This window comes from Chenopodium album, chromosome 10, assembly GCF_948465745.1.
Source record: "Chenopodium album chromosome 10, dcCheAlbu1.1, whole genome shotgun sequence".
Lineage (NCBI taxonomy): Eukaryota > Viridiplantae > Streptophyta > Magnoliopsida > Caryophyllales > Amaranthaceae > Chenopodium > Chenopodium album.
The window spans coordinates 8,947,556-8,967,948 of record NC_137843.1 but is presented as its reverse complement, the minus strand read 5'-3'; the positions used below and the strand labels follow the sequence as shown (position 1 = coordinate 8,967,948).

At 34.2% G+C, this 20,393-nt stretch overlaps 2 protein-coding genes and 1 pseudogene across 5 annotated transcripts; 1 reads left to right on the top strand and 2 right to left on the bottom strand.

Annotated features, from left to right (window-relative positions):
* The first annotated feature begins 255 nt into the window (after positions 1 to 255).
* Positions 256 to 2,804, top strand: LOC145564736 (uncharacterized). Its single transcript, XM_081624952.1, has 6 exons — positions 256 to 549; positions 643 to 925; positions 1,009 to 1,206; positions 1,490 to 1,746; positions 2,067 to 2,124; positions 2,380 to 2,804. Exons 1-6 carry the CDS (start codon positions 256 to 258, stop codon positions 2,802 to 2,804), a joined length of 1,515 nt encoding a protein of 504 aa, XP_081481078.1.
* A 581-nt stretch (positions 2,805 to 3,385) lies between these two features.
* On the bottom strand, positions 3,386 to 7,589 carry LOC145563440 (putative CRM domain-containing protein At3g25440, chloroplastic; annotated as a pseudogene). The gene is made up of 6 exons (XR_014094541.1): positions 7,457 to 7,589; positions 6,925 to 7,321; positions 5,861 to 6,251; positions 5,602 to 5,755; positions 4,599 to 4,684; positions 3,386 to 4,267 (listed from the first exon to the last, which is right to left on the bottom strand). The product of XR_014094541.1 is annotated as a putative CRM domain-containing protein At3g25440, chloroplastic (transcript).
* A 2,749-nt stretch (positions 7,590 to 10,338) lies between these two features.
* On the bottom strand, positions 10,339 to 20,229 carry LOC145563439 (ribosome biogenesis protein BOP1 homolog). Of its 3 annotated transcripts, none has more exons than XM_081623888.1 (18): positions 19,929 to 20,229; positions 19,793 to 19,838; positions 19,557 to 19,690; positions 19,318 to 19,472; positions 17,028 to 17,145; positions 16,813 to 16,914; positions 15,833 to 15,989; positions 15,624 to 15,732; positions 15,405 to 15,507; positions 15,097 to 15,247; positions 14,858 to 14,990; positions 14,672 to 14,778; positions 14,473 to 14,540; positions 14,306 to 14,366; positions 12,322 to 12,549; positions 12,139 to 12,226; positions 11,332 to 11,501; positions 10,339 to 10,830 (listed from the first exon to the last, which is right to left on the bottom strand). In XM_081623888.1, exons 1-18 carry the CDS (start codon positions 20,193 to 20,195, stop codon positions 10,745 to 10,747), a joined length of 2,283 nt encoding a protein of 760 aa, XP_081480014.1. In that variant the 5' UTR covers positions 20,196 to 20,229; the 3' UTR covers positions 10,339 to 10,744. The 3 variants fall into 3 exon arrangements, with proteins under 3 accessions (XP_081480014.1, XP_081480016.1, XP_081480015.1); XM_081623890.1 differs by having other exon boundaries at positions 19,557 to 19,681; XM_081623889.1 differs by having other exon boundaries at positions 10,340 to 10,830; positions 11,338 to 11,501.
* Between the last annotated feature and the right edge of the window lie 164 nt (positions 20,230 to 20,393).

Sequence of the window (20,393 nt, the reverse complement as noted above, 5' to 3'; positions counted from 1 at the left end):
ATATATATTTTAAGACCAACATGTATATATTGGGGAGTATCATCATGCAGTACTTGTTTGTTAACAAGTGGAGGCAGAATCATATAGTGAACAATTTTACAAAAATAAATCAGATAGTGAACAGTGGAGGGGGAAATATATTGTGAAACATAATTGATTGGCTAGAATTATTATTATAACATAAATTACATTATATTTTGTTGTATATTTCATGCATCAAACTAATAATTTCAAAGTGCTCTTGATCATAGTGTAATGGCTGGTAGGGTAGCATGGTCTGATGATAGTACAGAAATTTTTTTGGACATATGCTTGGAGATGAAAGCTGGTGGACTATCAAAGGTTAATTGGGATAGAATAGTGAGTACTTTGAATGTGAAAAGTGGGAAGAATTTCAATACCAAACAAGCAATAAATCATTGGGATGATTTAAGGAAAAAGTTCAAAATTTGGAATGAAATGGAACTCAATTGGACTGGTCTTACATTTGATCCTATTACTGGTTGTCCTCTAGTTGAACAAGATGATAGGTGGAAGATATTTGTAAAGGTATGACATTTTGCTTATCCATTTTCTTGCATTATGACCTCTACAATGTTTATTTTTAAATTTATTAAATCGAAATCTTGTGCATTTATGCAGAAACATAAAGATATACTGACGAGATTCCTAAGGAGGCCATTGCCTCATCTAGAGAAGCTACGAGCACTTTTTTCAGGGTCTTTTGCTACTAGCAAGTGGAGTTTTTCTCCAGGATTAGGTGGGGAACAAATTGGTAAAGAAAATGAGGAAATTTCTGGGGATAGTGATGAAAATATAGGAGCTATGGATATGAGTAGGGTAATAATTAATTCGGGTGATGAACAGAGCATTTCACCTCCTAAAAGTACCTCATTGGGGAAACGTAAGAGTAATGGGTGTACTGGTAAACTTAAAAAAAAAATAGTAGTAACATTGACTCTTGTATAGAGTTGTTGAAAATGTCTATTGGAACTAATTGTAAGCAAGGGAGTGGTAACAAGTATAAAGATGTCTCGGAAGCTCTATACAATATTGAGGCTGTTGTTCAACAAGGAGAAGGATTTATTTACCAATGTATGAATTTTCTTCATCTTGGCGATAATGCAGATTTCTTCTTAGGTCTCCGAAGTGATGATCAGAAGATCATGTATTTGAAGGCGGCATTTCAAGATCCATCATTAGGAGGTCCCTAATTAGGTTTATCGGGTTGATGAGTTTTCGAAATTAACTTTGTCTTATGTTTTCCTATGACTTGTTTTGCAGTTTCGTATGTTCTTTGTTAGTTATTTGATGTTGTTCTAGTTTTAATTAAGGTTCTACATATGAAGCTACTATTTTTTCTGACCTTTAGGTTTAAGTAGCTTCATATGATGTTATTGCATTCGAAATTAGTCTTTATTTAAAAAGTCATTGTTTATTTTATTTTAGAAATTGAATGATGTTGGTATGTTGTTGATTTATGTTGTAGAATGGATAACACTTCCACTGTGCTCAACAATTATCGCATTGGAAGAGCTAAAGAGACTTCTTACACCAATTGAGAGATTGCCTTTAAGGTTAGGTGGAGAATCTGGTAGCGAATACATAAACAGATTACTATATGCCCATCCTGATTTATGCAAAGAACAATTGAGATTAGATAGAAACATATTGGTGGATCTTGTTACTTACATGAAAAATAAAAATTTATTATCGGATGGTCGTCACATATCTGTGGCTGAGCAAGTAGGAATATTTTTATATATCATGGCTAAAGGCAGTTCTTATCGTGATGCTGCCGGTTGATTTCAACACTCCGTTGCAACAATTGGGTTGTACTTCAAACAAGTATCGCAAGCAATTGTTCATTTGTCTACTGAGATCATAAGACCATACCAAAGTTTGAGCGAGGTGCCAAAAAAAATAAGTGACAACAAAAAATATTGGCCATATTTCAAGGTATTAAGAAACATTATTATAATCTTGCATTTCCATTTTATCTTTTTATGCATGTGCAATATATAATTGCTTATAAAATGTATCATTAAATGTTTATGAACTATTAGGATTGTGTTGGAGCATTAGATGGGACTCACATAAATGCAGTTGTGAGTGATGATGATGGTGTGGCATATCGAGGGCGTTCAGGAAAAAAAAACATGGAATGTTTTGGCTGCTTGTTCCTTTGATAGACTTTTCACGTTTATCAACGTTGGATTTGAAGGTAGTGCTCGTGATATTACTGTATGGAACCATTGCTTAACTGTACCAGAATTTTGATTTCCCCATCCACCTCCGGGTATAATTTAGAATAGTGTATGTTTTTACTCCATACAATAACACTATACTAATATCCTGTATAACTTTATTTTGTAACAGGAAAATATTATCTAGTAGATTCTGGATATCCGAATACCGTTGGATATTTGAGTCCAATAAAAGATAAAGATATTAGAACTCATATGCCCGAATTTCGAAATGGTCCACCACCTCAAGGCATACTTGAACATTTTAATTATCTTCACTCTTCACTCCGAACAACGATCGAGAGATGTTTTGGACAATTAAAATCTCAATGGAAAACACTGACAATGATGCCAATTATGGACACTAAACATCAATTGGCGATTATGGTTGTTGTATTCACACTTCACAATTTTATTCAATTACATGAGTTGCATATACCCATTGATAGTGGTATAGAAATCGAACCAAGAGCAGATTATGATTTGTTTAACGAGAATCATAAGGCTGTAATGAAAAAGTACAACTTAATAGCGAAGGAAATTTGGAACTTCTTGTAATGGAAATTATATTTGTAAACGTTTATGATTTGGAGCTTATAATGAAATTTTAATTATTATTGTTTATTGTTTGTGCTATTTTTTATAATGAAATTTTAATAATTATCGTTTATTGTTTGTGCAATAATAATAATAATAATAATAATAATAATAATAATAATAATAATAATAATAATAATAATAATAATAATAATTTGTATTTAATCTGAACTTATCTGATCTGATCTGAACTTATTTTTTCTGATCTGATCTGATCTGAACTTATTTTTTCTAAAATAAGTAAAAATAAGGTGAACTAAACAAGGCCTAAGTGCAAGAAGTCCCTAAACTTTGGTTTAGTTGGTTTGGAGATCCTAAACTTTGCTGACTAGGAAGTTTCTCGACTAGAAATGGTGAGGCAAGGGTGGTAGAGGGACCAATTTGCTTCATTTGAGAAATGAGGGACCAAATGTGCAACTAATGGCAAAGTTGAAGGACCGTATTTTAGCTTAACTCGTACTATAATAGTGATCCCGTATGAATATAGGAAGCATTTTAAGTACCTTCAAAACAGACAAAAAATGAGTCAAATGCTGCAAGAATTTAAGAACAAGAGTATATATTTAATTTCGGTATTGAGATACGGAGTACAAAATTAAGAGTATGTTACTCCGTACGTAGGAACATTTATTAGGCATAAGCTAGTTCCACCTTCCACGATATAAGTTGTAGTCCTATTATTGTTTCATAGACTACTGGACCACTAAAAGCATTATACATTGGCAGAAAGCTAGACAAACTCTAGAGTTTATACCACAATAGGATACAAAGCATATAGCATCCGCGGAAACTTAGATTATCATCTATGAGCATAACCAAGTACTTCAGCAGTTCAGCTCTCCAGGGACATTGTCTATGTAGAAACACAAAAGGCTCCACATAATACTAAATAATGGGGTGAATTGTTTCCAATTACATAATCAAGCTTGCAGACCATTAAGAGACCGAAATATAGTCGCGATGATAGATCAAGTAAATTATTCTCCCAGTTATACAGCTAGATAGGCACTGGTGCACTTCCACATAATAGCCCAGGTCCAGCTGCATACGGCCTGGAATAATAGACTACTCTTGAGTTAGGATACTTCCTGGACCATGAACCAGTCAGTACAAGTTTCCATCTCGTGTACCAAAAGTTTCTTCCATGAGCCAGGTCCATTCTTATGGCATGGGGCATTGGGGCTGTAGAAGCATCTTCATCTTTCAGCAATATCAGCATTATGCTTGACTTCCAATCATCAATATCTTCCTCCACGGAACACTAACCGTTCATTTGATACGTCATTGAGCAAGCAAATAGTCGTGAAATACTCGTATATTTTACATGGAAAGTCCAAGTGAATGTCCATTACATAGCATCTCCACTAACAAGTTGCCAGAACTAATATTCATTTTCACTTATTACCACCCAGATGTGTAAGCATCTGTTGAAAAAATAAGATCAATGAAAATTCATACATGTTTGGTAGCAGAGATGCCACAATTAAGACATCAACCTGGGACTTACTACCAAAAATAATACACTAACTCAGTATGATTCCCCTAACCTACAACCGTGTATCAAATGAGCCAAAAGGTCTCGAAAAAGCTTCGTTTTGGCCAATTCTTCTATTGCTAACAAGGAGCTGCAGAATTCAAATGAACAACTTATTTGGCTTTTTTTTCCTTTTTTTTTTTTTTTTGTGGGGGACTTGGGGGGGGGGGGGGTGGTTGAGGGCTTTAGTGAAGAAAGCAGGAAAAGAGGGATAAACTTACCATCGATATTGGTCCTCCAAGAGCAGATTTTGCGTACATCAAAACATCTTCTAGTAGCAGCCCTTGCCTGGGAATTGGTAAAGGCACTGCGATATCGAAGCATGCATTAAACAGGTGTTTTCAAATCATAAGTTTCATTACCAGAAAAGGTGAGAGATGAAACAATCAAATCCTTCAACAACTTTGTAGCATAAGCTGGAAATTCAAGTCTTTCAGCATTTTGGAGGTGTTCAGTGCACAAAGACGTGAACAAGAAAGTAGGCACATAATGCTACCAATGCTACGCCAAAAAATTAATATGTGTTTGCAGAGTCAAAGATACTTCCTAAATTTCTGCATAAGCCAGATATGAGTCACCCAACTGCTATTAAGCAATGTTTAGGTTCTTCAACTAATAAGTATCATTTTTAATTGTAGGCCCAGCCAAAGTCATTCAGAAATATAAACATAACTACATATCATAACACTAAAAGAGGACCGACAAAGACCTGTTGGAGAACACGAGCAAGGAGCATATAATTGCTAAGCTACAAAGTTCCAAGTCTTATCACACCTTCCAGTCTTACTGGCTAATTGAACACTAGAAACTAATTAGGAGTAATTCAGCATTCCAGACTACATTATCAAACAAATTCCAGTCCGTTGGGTACAAAACGACTGTACATGAGACTATTTTAAGGTCTGCACTTAAAAGACTGGTTGGGGGAGAACCCAGGAGCTAACAAATTTTATGTGCCAATACCTTTAACAAGGAATTTAAGTTTTAGCAACCCAACCTGCCTTTTAAGTAGCCAAATATGAAATAACCCAGTCTCCTATCACCAGTTGCTTCCCTTTCTCAAACATCATCTATGTCTCTCAAGTATAATACTTTGCAGGACATTTACCTTTTTCACAGTAGTGAAGTTGCAAAAATAATCTCTAGTTAATACTCTTCTAGCAACCATCGAAAACAGTGTCAGACTATCAATCTACTATCATCGCATATAAATTAAAAACTTACCATAATCAAGTGCAGTAGAATCTTTTGATGCATTATTTTTCCCTCTCTTGTACCGAGCAAGGTGTTCATGATACTCTTCCAGCTCCTTCTCCAACTTTTCGATGAATTGACTTGTATGCTCAAGGGACTGTTCATACTGATACTTCTCCAAAGCCTAAAAACAATTGTATTAAAGGTATGACAGAATAGATACTGTAGCAACATCTATTTATAAACAAGGGAAATTACCACACCAAACACCAGTAGAATGTAAAATTACCTTTGCCTTTGACAGGAGACATAACATCTGGCTGCACATAATTTTTTCCCCGGTAAAATATTATAGTGTTGTCAGGCTTTATGTCAATGACAATACCTTTGCTCAGCCGAACAAGCTCTTCCGCAATTTCATGAACCTGCCCAGGCTTACAAGGTTTGCAAACAACCTTAACAGTTTCATGCTTTTTCCAATGCAAATGCATATTAAGCACAACTCCCCCAAAGACTCCTCGTCTCCCAACAGGAACATAATTTTTCTTTTTCTCACCAGTACGTTTCAAATAAAATTTCTCTTCCTCTGTTAAACTTTCAGGATCATGTGTTTCAGCTGGAGCCTTAGGTAACTCAAATTTTCTCAACTTCTCAATCAGCCAAGCTTCCTTTCGCTTTGCCTAAGGAGAGAACAGAAATGCATTAAAACATTGTGCTACGTACATTGCACTATATCGTCTATATGCATGCCAAGGCATCACAGTCAACACTATAATCTTTCCCCACTAACATTGCATTATTCTTCCAATACCCAATCTTTCTCGTTGTTTGTGGATGGAAATTTATCAGACTGAGGTGCATTTGGTGTGGATAATGGGATAGAAATCAGAAAATTTACTTTATAGCACAGCACCATGTGGTGCCGCAATATCAAAGTTGAAATGCATACAAAAGTTGAGACTTGAGACAATGCGAAAAGGCACCGCCTTTCCTCTATCTTGTTTTTCAGAAACCAGAAATGGCAAGGGTTGAGTTCTATAACTTATAGTAATATGTACAACCATAGTCCTAACTAGAGACTAATATCAAAGTTGACAAGATTTAGTTATAAAATGCAAAAAACAGACATATTAATATGATGGGGAAAATGTAATTATCATCTTCAGATCAATATCATCACATTACTAATTGTGTCAACCATGCAATGATTAACTATTAAGAGATGCCTAGGATGATTGCGAAGTTTACAGAAGGAACTATACTCTCCTTCTAGAAGTATAACAGCAATGAACATAGCTAATAAATCACAAAATATACTAAAGCATCAAAATACTTAATAGAAAGCAATGCTACCTTTCCCAGTTTATATCTAATCCTAACTTCAGGATTCGATGATTTCATCTTCTTCTTCGCCATAAGCCGGTAAAGCCTCAATTCATTCACCTTGGCCTTCTTTGACTTCTTTTTCTTTCTCACCATCATACCCTTTCCTTCTTCAGCAGCAACCCTAGCATCACCCTTTCGACAAGGCGAATCGCCGAAAGAAAACCTAACAACACCATTATCATCCTTTACACCAACAACAGATGCATTGCTCAACTGCCTAACACTCAACAATCTAGTCACACCCTCAGAAATCCAGTTTACATTAGATTCCAATTGCTTATTAAAGATACCCTTTGATTGGTATTGCAAATAAGTACGAAAATTTGATGAATAATGAGATAAATTGTTCGTTTGTGTAGAACCCCTGCATTAAAATCAAAACATTGTACCCTCAATTTCATGAAAAATTCCCGAAATCAATTAATATACTAGAAATTGAAAGAAATGATGAATTAATCCTTAGAAAATGAAGAAAATGAAAACTTAGGGAAATTCAAACCGTAGAATAGAATAAAAATGGAGTGAGTTGAAGAAAGTGCGATTAGTTGTTCTACACAGTGCCTGCATCATAATTCTGGCTCTAATTCACGCCGTGCAGAGGCCAGAGTGTAGAGTTGCTTGCTGGTTAGCCGAGGGAGAAGTCAGTAAGCGGTTATGTACTGAACAACTTTTTTTTTTTTTTTTTTTTTTGATTAGCTACTGAACAACTTAAATACGAGTAAACAAATAATCTTTTTTTTTGGGTATTTGGGTATTTCCACCACGATTAGGATGATAAAAACATTAATACTCTCTCCGAACCTAAATTACATTCTTACTTCTCTCTATAATGTGAGGATAAATGCTAGAAATAGCAATGTAATTTATGGACGAAGAGTCGAAGAGAGTAAGAATGAGAGCTTGCATATGTTGGGAATGAATTCCTCGATCCAATCCAACATAACATAACAAGGGAATTCTTTAAAATATTACAAATATGCAGATTTTATAATACTCCTTTATTTTTGGGAAAACTACTCCTCCGTACTTTATTTATACCTAATTGACATAGTCAAAGTTGATACATACGCTAGTTTCACCTTAAATACAGATAATTATAAATTAATAAAAAAAATATTAGTAACACAGCTAATAATTAGAAACTTTGTACCTATACGACTTCATCTATATAACAATAACAATAAAATTCATGATAAAAATTGTTAAATATACATACTAAATATACTATGATAAAAAAAATGAAAGAAAAATGAAAAGTAAATTAAGAGGTCAAACGTGATGATTTTTGAAACAATGGAGCATTATGAAATTATAAAAATATTTAATCTCTCTCATTTCTCTTGATCCCATTCAAAGTTTCAAACCCACTACTATTTTTATATTTCCTTACTTACAATTTGTCTTGAGGAATCTTTATTATATACTTCGTAATCCCTTCGTCCCTTATTAATAGTCTCTTATGGCCAATTTTAAATCCCAAAATGATAGTCTCATTTGCTTTTTTCAAGTACCATTAATATTAAATTTTTACCAAAATTCTCTTCAATTTGCAATAATATTTTTGCAAACTTAACTTTACTGTGTAAATTTTGCTTTTTCATGTACTTTTATTATTTTTTCTCTCTACTTTTTTGCATACCTAATGTCAATTTACCTTTTCAATGTACTTTTACTATTTCTTATTTATATTTATTAATTTCTGTGAAAATTGTCTATAATGAACTATCATTAAGGGACAGAGGGAGTATAAGTCAAGGGAGGTTGTAGTGTCCCCCTTAAAATTAACATAATACCCCACTATTAGGTTTGCATATTTAGACAATTAACTATCACCTGAATTATTAAAGTTTTTCAAAATGAAAAATGATAAACATAACCATATATATAAGAAGCTAAAAAAAGAAATATTGAGAATAAATCATATAACTAATATATAAAGCTAAACTTTTAGCCAGGTCACAAGATTACGACACTTGGCATTCCAACTTTTCGCCAAGTGTTGCGCCACGTTGGAAAAATTTAAATAGACTTCCTAAGATATATATATATATATATATATATAAAATAAAAAAAAAAAAGTTAGTTTAGAATTCTATTTGGATAGAATAGTAGGATAAAATTGTTAGTTTAAAGTTTTATTATCGATAAAATACCAATATTTCAGATGTACAAATTGAATTATAATTTTATTCAAAAAAATTATTAGATTATAATTCTAAAAAATTATCATATAAATTTATTTTTTATATCATAATATTTTTTGGAGCGAAGCAAGTAGTTCAAAGCGTAAAACATTCATTTATACTAATCGGTTAAAATTATATATTTCACAATCTAATAAAATGGAGACCTGTCAATTAGGGTTGGGTCATAAGTCATCTCAGGTTGAGTCACTTCAAGTTACGAGTCAAGAAATGTTCAATCCTTGCCCAAAGTTTTGGGTTCGGATCAATCCAACATGTTTTGAACATTTATTTTATTTAGTTTATTTTTTGCTATTTTTAAAAAAAAAATTTAATGTATTAAATCGAACATTTTCACTAACATTATTATTAGTCATTACATGCCCACTAGATAGCAAATTGTTAGAAATTTTGTATAAATGGTATATTATAAATTTTGACTTATAAATTTATCTTAAAATTCAATAAACAACCCGGATATCGCATGGGGCACAAAACTAGTTAACATTAATTACAACAATCTGTGTGTGATTTCATCATGAATTCCCAAACCATTACTCTTACAAAAAAACAAAGAGAAAAAAAACAATCGATGACATTAAATTATCTATCAATCAATATTTAACATTTTGGAAACTTTACTAAGGGCCTGTTCTCATTTACTGAACTGAATATTTTATGAAAAAAGGAAATTAAACTGAAAATAAGCTGAAGTGAACAGGCCCCGATTAAAAACATAATAAAAAGACAATTGGTTTTCTGATTTTCTCCCCATCGGCCCATCCCAGAGCACTCAAAATACAAATTATTTCTCTGTATCACGTACAAAAAAAAAATGCTAGTGGAAGCGTAACATTGTAACAAAACCCGAACTCAATGTGATTTTAATTTCCAAACCAACTATTTTTGTCAAATAAATTACTCTTTTTATTCGTGATAACCATTCTGTTTAACGAGAATCCAAAGACCCGTGTATGTTACTCTTTTTCAAGTTAGAAGCATTGTCATGTTTATACAATTAACAGAGTGCCTAATCGAGTTGCAATCTGCTTGTGCAAAAGACTGTATTACTTAACCTGTCAAAAGATTCAAACCTGAAAAAGAATTATACCGAAATACAATAACGTGGATTGCACCTGACAATTCAAGCCTGAAAAAAAAAAAAAAAAATCATACCAAAATACAATAACATGGATTTTTTTTTTTTTTTTTTTTTTTTTTTTTTTTTTATATGCTGCTTGTAAAACTATGTATGCTACAACAATACATCCTTGAGCAGATACAAGAGTTCTCCAAATACAAGGAAAACCAGTTGCTCAAAACAAAATTTGGTAGTATCTAAAGCTTTACATCAACATCACAGTCGTGAATATTTAATGACATCATTCATATATTATAAATATCATAGCAAAATAAATTAAAAAAAAAAAATCTACTCTACAAAAAACAGCTCCTGCAGAAGCGCTAGCATAGTAAACATAAGATTTTTTTTTTTTTTTTTATCCTTGGTTGTTTCCACAATTTATGATATTTTTTTTACGTTTTCGGTGACAAATGCAAATGTTTCAAGTTAATGAAATAATGAGGACGATTAGTTAGTCTTCCTAATGACAATAAAGTCTGATGACAGAATTAGCACCAGCAGTAAATAACCAGGGTTGCCTAGGATGAAACTTGCAATCCAGAATGCCTGCAAATACAAAGATAGAGAACCAAAAAAAAAAAGTAAGCAAGGCATCAGCAGAAATTAGAATTCTTGAAACCCTGTAACATTTAAAGCACAAAGAAGAGAAGCGTGCATATGCATTAAACAAATCAATTAGTCTTCAATTTTGCTTCTCACTAACCACACCCCCTCTCCCTAAAGAATAGGATAGTAAAACTAAAAATGCCATGATATAAGTTTGTACTTTGTACTATATAACTCAACTAAATCTATATGAAAGCAAAATGGAGTAAATATGACTTAAGAGCATGTAGAGATAGACCGGTTTGTGCTTGTTTATTCGCTTAAATTTTGTAAGGCAATTAGCAGATAATTAACATGTGACATATATCATTACCAATAACATTACAAGAATGCAAAGCCACAACAAAAATGACAGCTTTTTTTCTTGGCTAGGAAATAAAATACAGAAGCAGTTAAACCTTCAGCAAGAAAATAAAAATAAAAAAAAAGACAAGGATTGACCTTTACTGTTTTTCTCTTGGAGAATTCGCAGCGGAACAATGAGAGGATTCTGGTTTAAGTCCGAATAAACCATGCCATGGAAAACATATGCTTTACCATCCTCCGAACAAGAAGCGAATAAAGGATATGAGCGGTGAAAGGACACATTTGTGATATCCTTTTTGTGAATCCTGAAAAGAAAACCATTGAACAAGTAAAATCAGTATGTCAAGTTTTAGTAAAAGCAGTAGAAAATCACTTCAAGGAGAAAATTCCCAAGAAGCTCCAAAAGAACAAAGTCGCTTCAACCCCCTTTTCCCAGCCACCTAATCCACCAAGTAGAATTTGTTATATACACCCGGGTGTACTGTACACCCGGGTAATTTGCTCATTAATTTTTGCTCATTTAATAAATGAGCAAATTTTTTTTTGCTCATATATTAAATGAGCAAAAATCAATGAACAAATTACCCGGGTGTACGGAACACCCTGGTGTACAGAACAGGCTCTCCCCACCAAGATGCCTTGTAGAAAAAGGATAATGAAACAGACACAGATAAACAAAAATAGAGATTGCCCTGTATGAATTCTTCACAGCTTATAGATCATACTAAGTTTTGATTATTGCACTTTATTCCTCTTTATCTCAATATTACCACTTTTGGAAGCTAAAAACCAATTACATAATATATTAGGTCTCCTAATATCAAGGCCGCCCACAGTATAAAGCAAACGCAATAAAAACGATACCAGAGATGGGCAATTCAAAATCAATGTCAACCAAATTAAGCCAAGAGGATAGGAAGCCTTTAAAAACCGAGAACATACTTCAGGTTTGCATAAGGTTTTACGGAGGAGAGATCCATGTCAAACCAACACAACTTTCCTTCTCTACTCCCGATAATCACATTATCGCCTACATTAGAGTTATAACAAAAACTTTAGATAAAAGCACATGTACAACTACAGAATTAGAACTATGTAAAAAATGAGCAAAGAATGGATTGTTACCACCAGGATGCACTGCAATGCACGAAACTTCACGCAGCCCTGTATCAATTTTTTTGATCATTTTTTCCTTAAGTAAATCATACACACGAACATTTTTCTTGGTTGAGATAAAGAAAATGGAACGAACTGGATGAAAAGCCGTAGAGACTGGAAGTCCATGCAACTTGAAAGGGATTCTCTGACTTCCTTTTCTAGACAGCTGGTGTATCATTATCGCTCGAGATTCACGTAAAAAAAAGGTTAAGAAAATTTATGGGGCAAACAAGTAACAGTGAACATCACATTTAGCACTGTTGAAGATACTCAAGCGTCCCCAGTCTTATTTCCCACAAAGAAAGCCAAGCAGTCAGGTACAAGTATAACCAAAGTCTATTAAAACTTCAAATTTTAACCAAATGGAAATCAGATAATCAACTCGAATAATGGACCTAGAGCATATGAAGCCAAATTTTAAGACAAGGTTTTTATTAGTAATCCTGCTTCACTTTTTTTTAGCCACCAGTTCAACAGAAAAGAATAGTGTGTAATAATACATCATATTTTACTGGAGTAATTATATCAGGGGAAAAAAAGACGAGTATAGCTGTATGAAATGTATAAAATTACAACCTCATACAAAGCTTAATATGCAGTAAGACAGTAAAGGATACATCTACAACTGACCAACAACAATTAAGACGATAGTAGCAGCATCTACTAGGATCATCACCCAAAATAAAGCCCCAGGCCCCAACACATTAAGGGGCCGTTTGGTTGGGGTTAATAAACAAAGAGAAAGGGAATGAACAAGCCTCGTTCCCTTTGTTGCTGTTTGTTTATCACTTTTAATCATTCCCTTTACCCATTTTTATTTTTGAGTTTACCCAAAATCACTCTAAATTGATTCCCCACCTTCCCCCCCTAAGACTTTTCCATTCCCTTTCCTTAGCCACCACCATGCCCACATCAGCCACCACCCTTCTACCCTACCCACAACGCACAGCCACCACCCAGCAACCTTGACGTCCCTCCACCGGCCATCGCCGACCCCATCAACCTCGTCGCCCCTCCCCCGCCACTCGCCAACCCCCGGAAATCTCGCAGCTCCCTCGAAAACCTTCCCCGACCCCTCGTCGGAACTCGTTGCCCTTGTTCGCACCTCCCCCATCCCTCCCCTTCCCCGAAAATATCTCCACTCCCCGGAAAACCGTCCCCCCACCAACGAGCGAAGTTTGAATTGAAGAAAAATGAGCAAAGTTCGATTGAAGAAAAACGAGCGAATGTTTTTTTTGTTTGATTCAGCAAAGTTTGAATTGAAAGAAAAACGTGAAATTGTTGGATTTCTTAATAGGGGTTTTCTGGGGTTTTAGGGTTCTTATATGGGTTTTCTGGTGTTCGAATTGAAAGGGATTAGGAGAAGGTATTCCGGGGAGGGGAGGGATGGGGGAGGTGCGACGGGATCCGGAGGATTCTGACAAGGTGGTGGCTGGATGGTGGGATGGCTGGAGGAGTGGGAAAGTGAATGAAAAGGGGTTGTGTGGTGGTGTTGGTGGTGGTGCTGAGGTAGTGGTGATTCCCTTTGTTATTTTAAAACAAACAACATATTACATGGAATGGTTTTTCATTCCATTCTCTTTGAATCCCTTTGTTCATTCCATTCCGTTTGCCCCGTGCGAACCAAACGGCCCCTAATAATAAAGAGCCAAGAGCATCTGTCAGGATTATCACAAAAAAAAATTGCTTCAGAAATTGATTGGAACCAAGGATATTTCACTGCAACACACACACACACACCCCATGTAGAGCAAACAAGAGTTTCTCATAACTACTACAGTAACTACAGTACTACACAAGTTATCTTCCAAATAGCTGGATACATAAGTATCATCTCTATTACGGAAAACATTGCCTTAAAGCTTTATACTTAATATTACTTATGATTGAAAATTTGAAATCTAAAATCAGCGAAAGGAGATCAATAAAACAAAAGAAGAGAGAAGGATATCTGCTGGTATCACTGTTGAGAGATAATCTCCTTTACGGTGCCATTCAATTGATGTCACGGTCTGTAAATCCAAAGACAATAAGCAGTTACACTCTGCACAAAATCACCTTGCTGCCTTGCACATACCTAATGCAGGATTATATAAGTACATAATATGAAATTAGTACCTTAGAATGCTTCAATCTAAGACCACCTAATTTGTCATCAGACAGCCAGCTTACAATGGCAGCGTCACCTATATAATAATAACATATAGATTGAAAAGGCAGATTTTATTTCATTGAGAAGGGTTAAAAGGAAAGGGGGACAAAGCTAATCTTTACATAAGCAGATATCAGTAGCCAAAAAAAAAAAAAAAAAACTGACCCGATTCATCAGAAATCGTAGATTTCTGCATGTGCAAAAGATCTTTAATTTTCCCCTGCTCTTCTTCACTTCCCAATCCAGTATCTAGAATAAGCACGTCTTGGTCCCTACAGAAAGAAGTTTAGCCAATTGTTATGCAATTAAACAAGGAAAAAGCAAATTATTGATAACTCAAAAGAACCATACACGGAGACGGCCAAAATTGGTAGATCTGGTGAAGGATTCCATGCAACTTGCCGGATAGAACTGCCAACTTCCCAGACACGGACGCATCTTCCAGTAGCAACCTCCCAAACACGTACAGTACCATCAGTTGAACCTGAAAATAAAAAAATAAAAATAAAAAATAAAAAAACACTATTCAGCTTAGATGGCATCATCATAAAATACAAATATGTGATGACTAGGTGAACACGATAGCAAACCAGAAGCAATCCATTGCCCAGAAGAATCAGTTGAAATAGTGACAACAGCTTCACTGTGACCCTTGTACTCAATATAACATGTTGTGGGATAAGGTCTAAGATCCTTGGGATCAGGCAACTTTTTTTTCAATGATTCAGGATCAATATTCACCTGGAGACATTCAAATCAGAATAGATTCCCGTAAGGCCTTCAATTGTGTTCACAAGCACTATATATACAGGATATGTACAAAGACACAGAGTATGGTAAAAACTTCAGCTCAGAGAAAACAGCCAGTTTTTCTTTACATTAAATGGCAAAAACTTACACGCTTTTTAATAACTCTAGGACACAGATACAGATCTAAACAGCGGGCAAATAATTCCTTGAGAAAATTGGCATATGCTGGGATACTTCTCAAAGATGTATAACTAATAAAAAAGAAATGTAATAAATCCATCAGTTCACATCAAAATGAAGAGAAAACAATCTTTGAATGTTAATATTTCATACTAGCAGACATGGTCATATGGAGCATTAAAAATACCTCGTGGGAATAAATGTAGGTCTATCTTCCTCATACATTAGCTGATATGAATTAATCTCTTCTTGAGTTGGTAGGTATTCCAAGGAAGGGTTGTAAGCTTCCTCATGACCTGAAAAGAATATAATTTGTTTGATGGCAAATTTTGGGACCCAAGCCCAAAAGGGGAAGAGAGGGGAGTGGGAGGGACTCTCAGAATGAATTAGTCATACCAGGCAATTTTGCTTTTGGAGGAGGAATGTAGGATAATCCTCTTGTTTTTCCTGATGAACTAGAATCATCACCCCATAATAGGTAGACCTTTTCCTTTTCTTTGGGTTTTTCAAATGTGATTCTTCCATCTCGGATTCCCCTTACATACTTTTTGATCTGCAGATTCACATTATAGCATAAGATGATTATAAAATCCATAAGATTGTAATGAAACAATAAATTCAACTCCAAATGATGACAGGCTGATGAAATTAGCCTACCAAAAGACACAGGGAAATTAACACATTAACACAAACGAGACAGTACGAAAACTATTCTCAAAAAAAATTAAATAAAGAGTAAAAGTTCCAGCAAGGCATACAATTTCAGCATCCTTTCTAATTTTTGCGCTAGATGTACAAAAGATAGCTTATTATCCTAACCCCTACCAAAAACACGTAGAAACATCTTCAAAAATTTTTATCAGAAAACATCAACTAATTACTTTCACTTGTAAGACCCTGATTTCTTCACCTTATTTTTGTTGACCTTCAATTATTTGTATTGATTAATACTCATTTTAAGTGAGCTGAACTTATTTTTGTCGAGCTGAACTTATTTTTGTTGAACTTAACTTATTTTTACTGAACTAAATTTTACTAAATATTATTTTGATAATAAGGTTAAGGGAACAAGGTCTAGTTTAAAGACGCACATATCTCACAAATTGACACTAATTTAAACTAGTTTTGCAGCTACACTCATAGCAGGGGCATTCTAAGGGGTCCAATTACATATTGTATAATGTCCACCGGAATTTGACAATCCTAGAAGACTCCATACATAATTTTTAATGTGTAATTATTTCAGCACCACAGAACAAACAAACAAAAAAAAAGGCCCAATGTCGTCTAACCCTATATATAGAGATGAGAAGTTCACTACTGCATGAAACTATAAAGTGCTCCACTTGACAGAGAATCTTTTAAAAAAAGAATACCTTTTTGGCCTCTGATTTAGAGGGAATAAACCGTCTCTTTGGCTCTGGTGCATTTGACAGAGGATGGCCTTTACCTTCCCAGACAAACCAATCAACATATGGCTGCAGAGGAGATGTATTACGGTTATGAAAAGACCACAGCATAGAACTCTAGTTGGCTAATAGTTACAATGCATTAGCATCATAGTATAACACAAATAAAATGAGCATGATACCTCATAAGGATTCACATCAGCATGTGGTGTCTTTCCTTTCAATATACGATTAATCATCTTGGTCTCCTTTTTCGTCAATTCCACTTCTTCGTCGTTGTATTCATCAATAAATCTCCGCCTACAATTATTGCATGTTATAAGTCAAGTTACATAAAACCAACACTTTGCATAGAAGAAGCATCACAAACATGCATGCAGAGGATCACAACTTATCTTGCCCTAGAACAGAAATGAAGCATTCCTCAAACTCTATTCATCCTCAATCTTTGGACTGGCCCAAGCATTAATGATCTCAGAAATATTAAGAGCACAGCCAAATTTTTTGTAAGTCACCATGAAAGAAGCAAAAAGAAACTAAGATTTATATATAACTCAATATCTGGTAGTAACTAGCGACTCTCAAAGTTGGACTTATTGTATGCTATTTAAATCTCTAAATCTCCCCACAAGCACTTCCAAAGTTACATGACAAATATGGTTATACAAGCTCAGAATTTCCAGCAGGATGGTGAAACATGTTAAAGTAATGTTGTCACCATTCTTATATTAGTATACCGGAACAAAGACAGGCTCTTTGGTTCAATGTAATGGATGACAATATAGCATGCGACCAATGTATAAATAAAGGTGTCTTAGGAAGAAAAAACAAAAAAACACCCTATAAAATAACCTTTAAATGTTCATAGGGACTGAATGACAGGTGAAAAACATAATAATACTAACTTTTCTCCTGTGAGAATGACAAATTCTGATAAAAAAAGGCTTGTGATTACTTCAATAGTAAAGCCCAACAAGGCTATCTTTTATGTGAGGGATGTCTACAATTGATCTGACATTGAAAAGGTCTGCATTTATTTCTACGAATTCTACCACGCATGATCCAGTGTTCGCATTCATTTACTGAGCCCCATGCAGAACCTAAAACGTAAAACATGTGATAGTTAACAAGAAAACCAAAACTAACCACACCACATAACATAATTATCGCCTCTCCCTCCACATGTATTTACTATGTTTTGTAAATCCTAGCCAACACACTTCTGTTCAGAACATTTTGTCAGCTACCCCAAGGCTCTCAACTCCTATTCGAAAATGTATGGGTTATTTTGCATGCTAGGTGTCTATACAATGTAATTCCAAAATAATTAAATTACACATCCAACAAGGAAAACCTTTACTTGTATGCACTGACGAAGGTAACAAGTGTCTACTAAATTTTTTTATCACAAGCTAAGCGTCTATACGAGGACACCTATTATGCTTTACTAATTTTTATCAAAAGCCAATCTATAAAATTCAACAGCAGCAATCTTCCTTTGAGGAAATGCTTGGTATTCTTTGAACAAAGAGGTTAAAAAAAGGACGATGATAAAAAGTAGATATTTTCCTTCCCCCTCCAACCCAGAGCACATTTCTGGCAACCAAAAAGCAATTGATGGAAGCAGAACCTAAAGAGGGTCACCTCTCTCTTTAACTAAATCCCAAAGGCTACATTATTATAATGAAAAAACCATATTTAAAACTTTAACATCTCTTATAAATAATATAGAACAATTATAAATAAGGATTGTTATGATTCTGGAGTTGTGCTTGGTCTTTTATTAATGGATGAACGTAGTCATATATCAAAATTCACCCCACCCCCTAAAAAGTACTCCGTACATATTTTAAATTGAAATATATTAAGGTACATGAAAATTTTAGAATTTATTACAAAACAATGAAAAATATATAGTTACTCCTTCCCTTTAATATTGAAGCATGGGGGAGAATACCAAATTATAGGTAATGTAAATACTAAAGGCATGGAGAAAGATATAAATTACAAACTTGTACATTGGACTGTAAGCATAGACTAAAGTAATAAGTGTTTAAGCAAGGGTACATGTGAATTGAAGTGTTAAAGACGATATTAGTTACCTAAAAATCTAAAATGGGTAATAACTATTATACATAGTATAACGATAAACGTTTAGTGGCACTATATTTTTTTACCATGTGTTGCATACAACTATAACAAAACATAAACATACTCTGTAACACACATGATGTCAAATAAGTGAAATAAACGTTGCTCTCTAATTCTCTATCCAAGAGCAGACTTCAGGGTTAAAAATTTCTTGTATTCCACTAATTATATCAGAGGGATGAGCACCAAGCTCCAAATTCCAGCAAGTAATCGATTTGATATATACGAAGGTACTAATAATGGAGCATACATCTTTAAAGGAACATTCATAAAGCAAACAAATGCTAAATTAACACCACCAAGGAGTGATTGCAAACATACCATGATTTCTTATCATCGACATTGGCGAGAAAAGCATCGAGTTTATCTTTCCGGTCCTTCTTCTTAATCTTCCTCCCAATAACATCATAACCAATGTGTTCCTCATCTTTGTAAAACTCCAATGGAACTTCTCCTATAGTATTTCGAGGAGCAACCTAACAATAAAACAATCTTTAAACATCAAACACATGAATAAAACTCCCAATGCCAACAAAATTAAGCTAATGCAATCTCCAAACCTCGTCTTCTGACGAATCACTCTCTTCAGCCGAATGAAAAGAATCATTATCGTCGCTATCGCCACCACTCGTATTCGTGTCACCGCGCTTACGAGCTACAACGGTTCTACTAGGCGAAGCACCGTCTGCATTAACTAATTCAACACCACATTCAAATTAAAAGCAAAAGTAACAATCCTAAAATTCACAAATTATAATTAAATAGCTAATTTTTAAGCAGGAATTCAGATATTTACCATGTAATTCATCTCCAGAGGTTTCTTCCTCTTCGGAATAATAATCCTTTCACAAAAAAAAAAAATCAAATTAAACATCAAAACTTGCAATAAAATCTCAAAAATCAAAACTTTAAAAAAATAAAAAGTAACTCACTGAAATTTGAGATGATTTTTCTGCTTCTTCTTCATCATCAGATAGTTTGATTTTCTGCAAACTACTTCTAACTTTTTTCACCTTGGATTTTTTCTGCAAACTACTTCTAACTTTTTTCTCCTTGGATTTTTTCAGCAATTTTTTACTCGATTCTTTCTCCTTATTTTCATCCCTCCGCTTTTCCTTTAAATTCTCCTGCTTCTCTTTCTTCTTCGTGTTCTTCTTAGTTATCGCCATTGTTGCTTTCTTTCCGACCTTTAACTCCATTTTCTCAGTCTGCGAAAAAACTGAGAGATGGAAATTGAATTGAGTTAGGGTTTTTTTAGGGTTTATCAAAAATATGACGAAAGCGGACAAGGGTTATTTTGATAATTTCCTAATTTTGGTTCTCTTTTCTTAATTTATTTATTTTTTTTTTTTTTTTTTTTTTTTGACAACAAGCAAGCGGGATTTCATTATAATAAA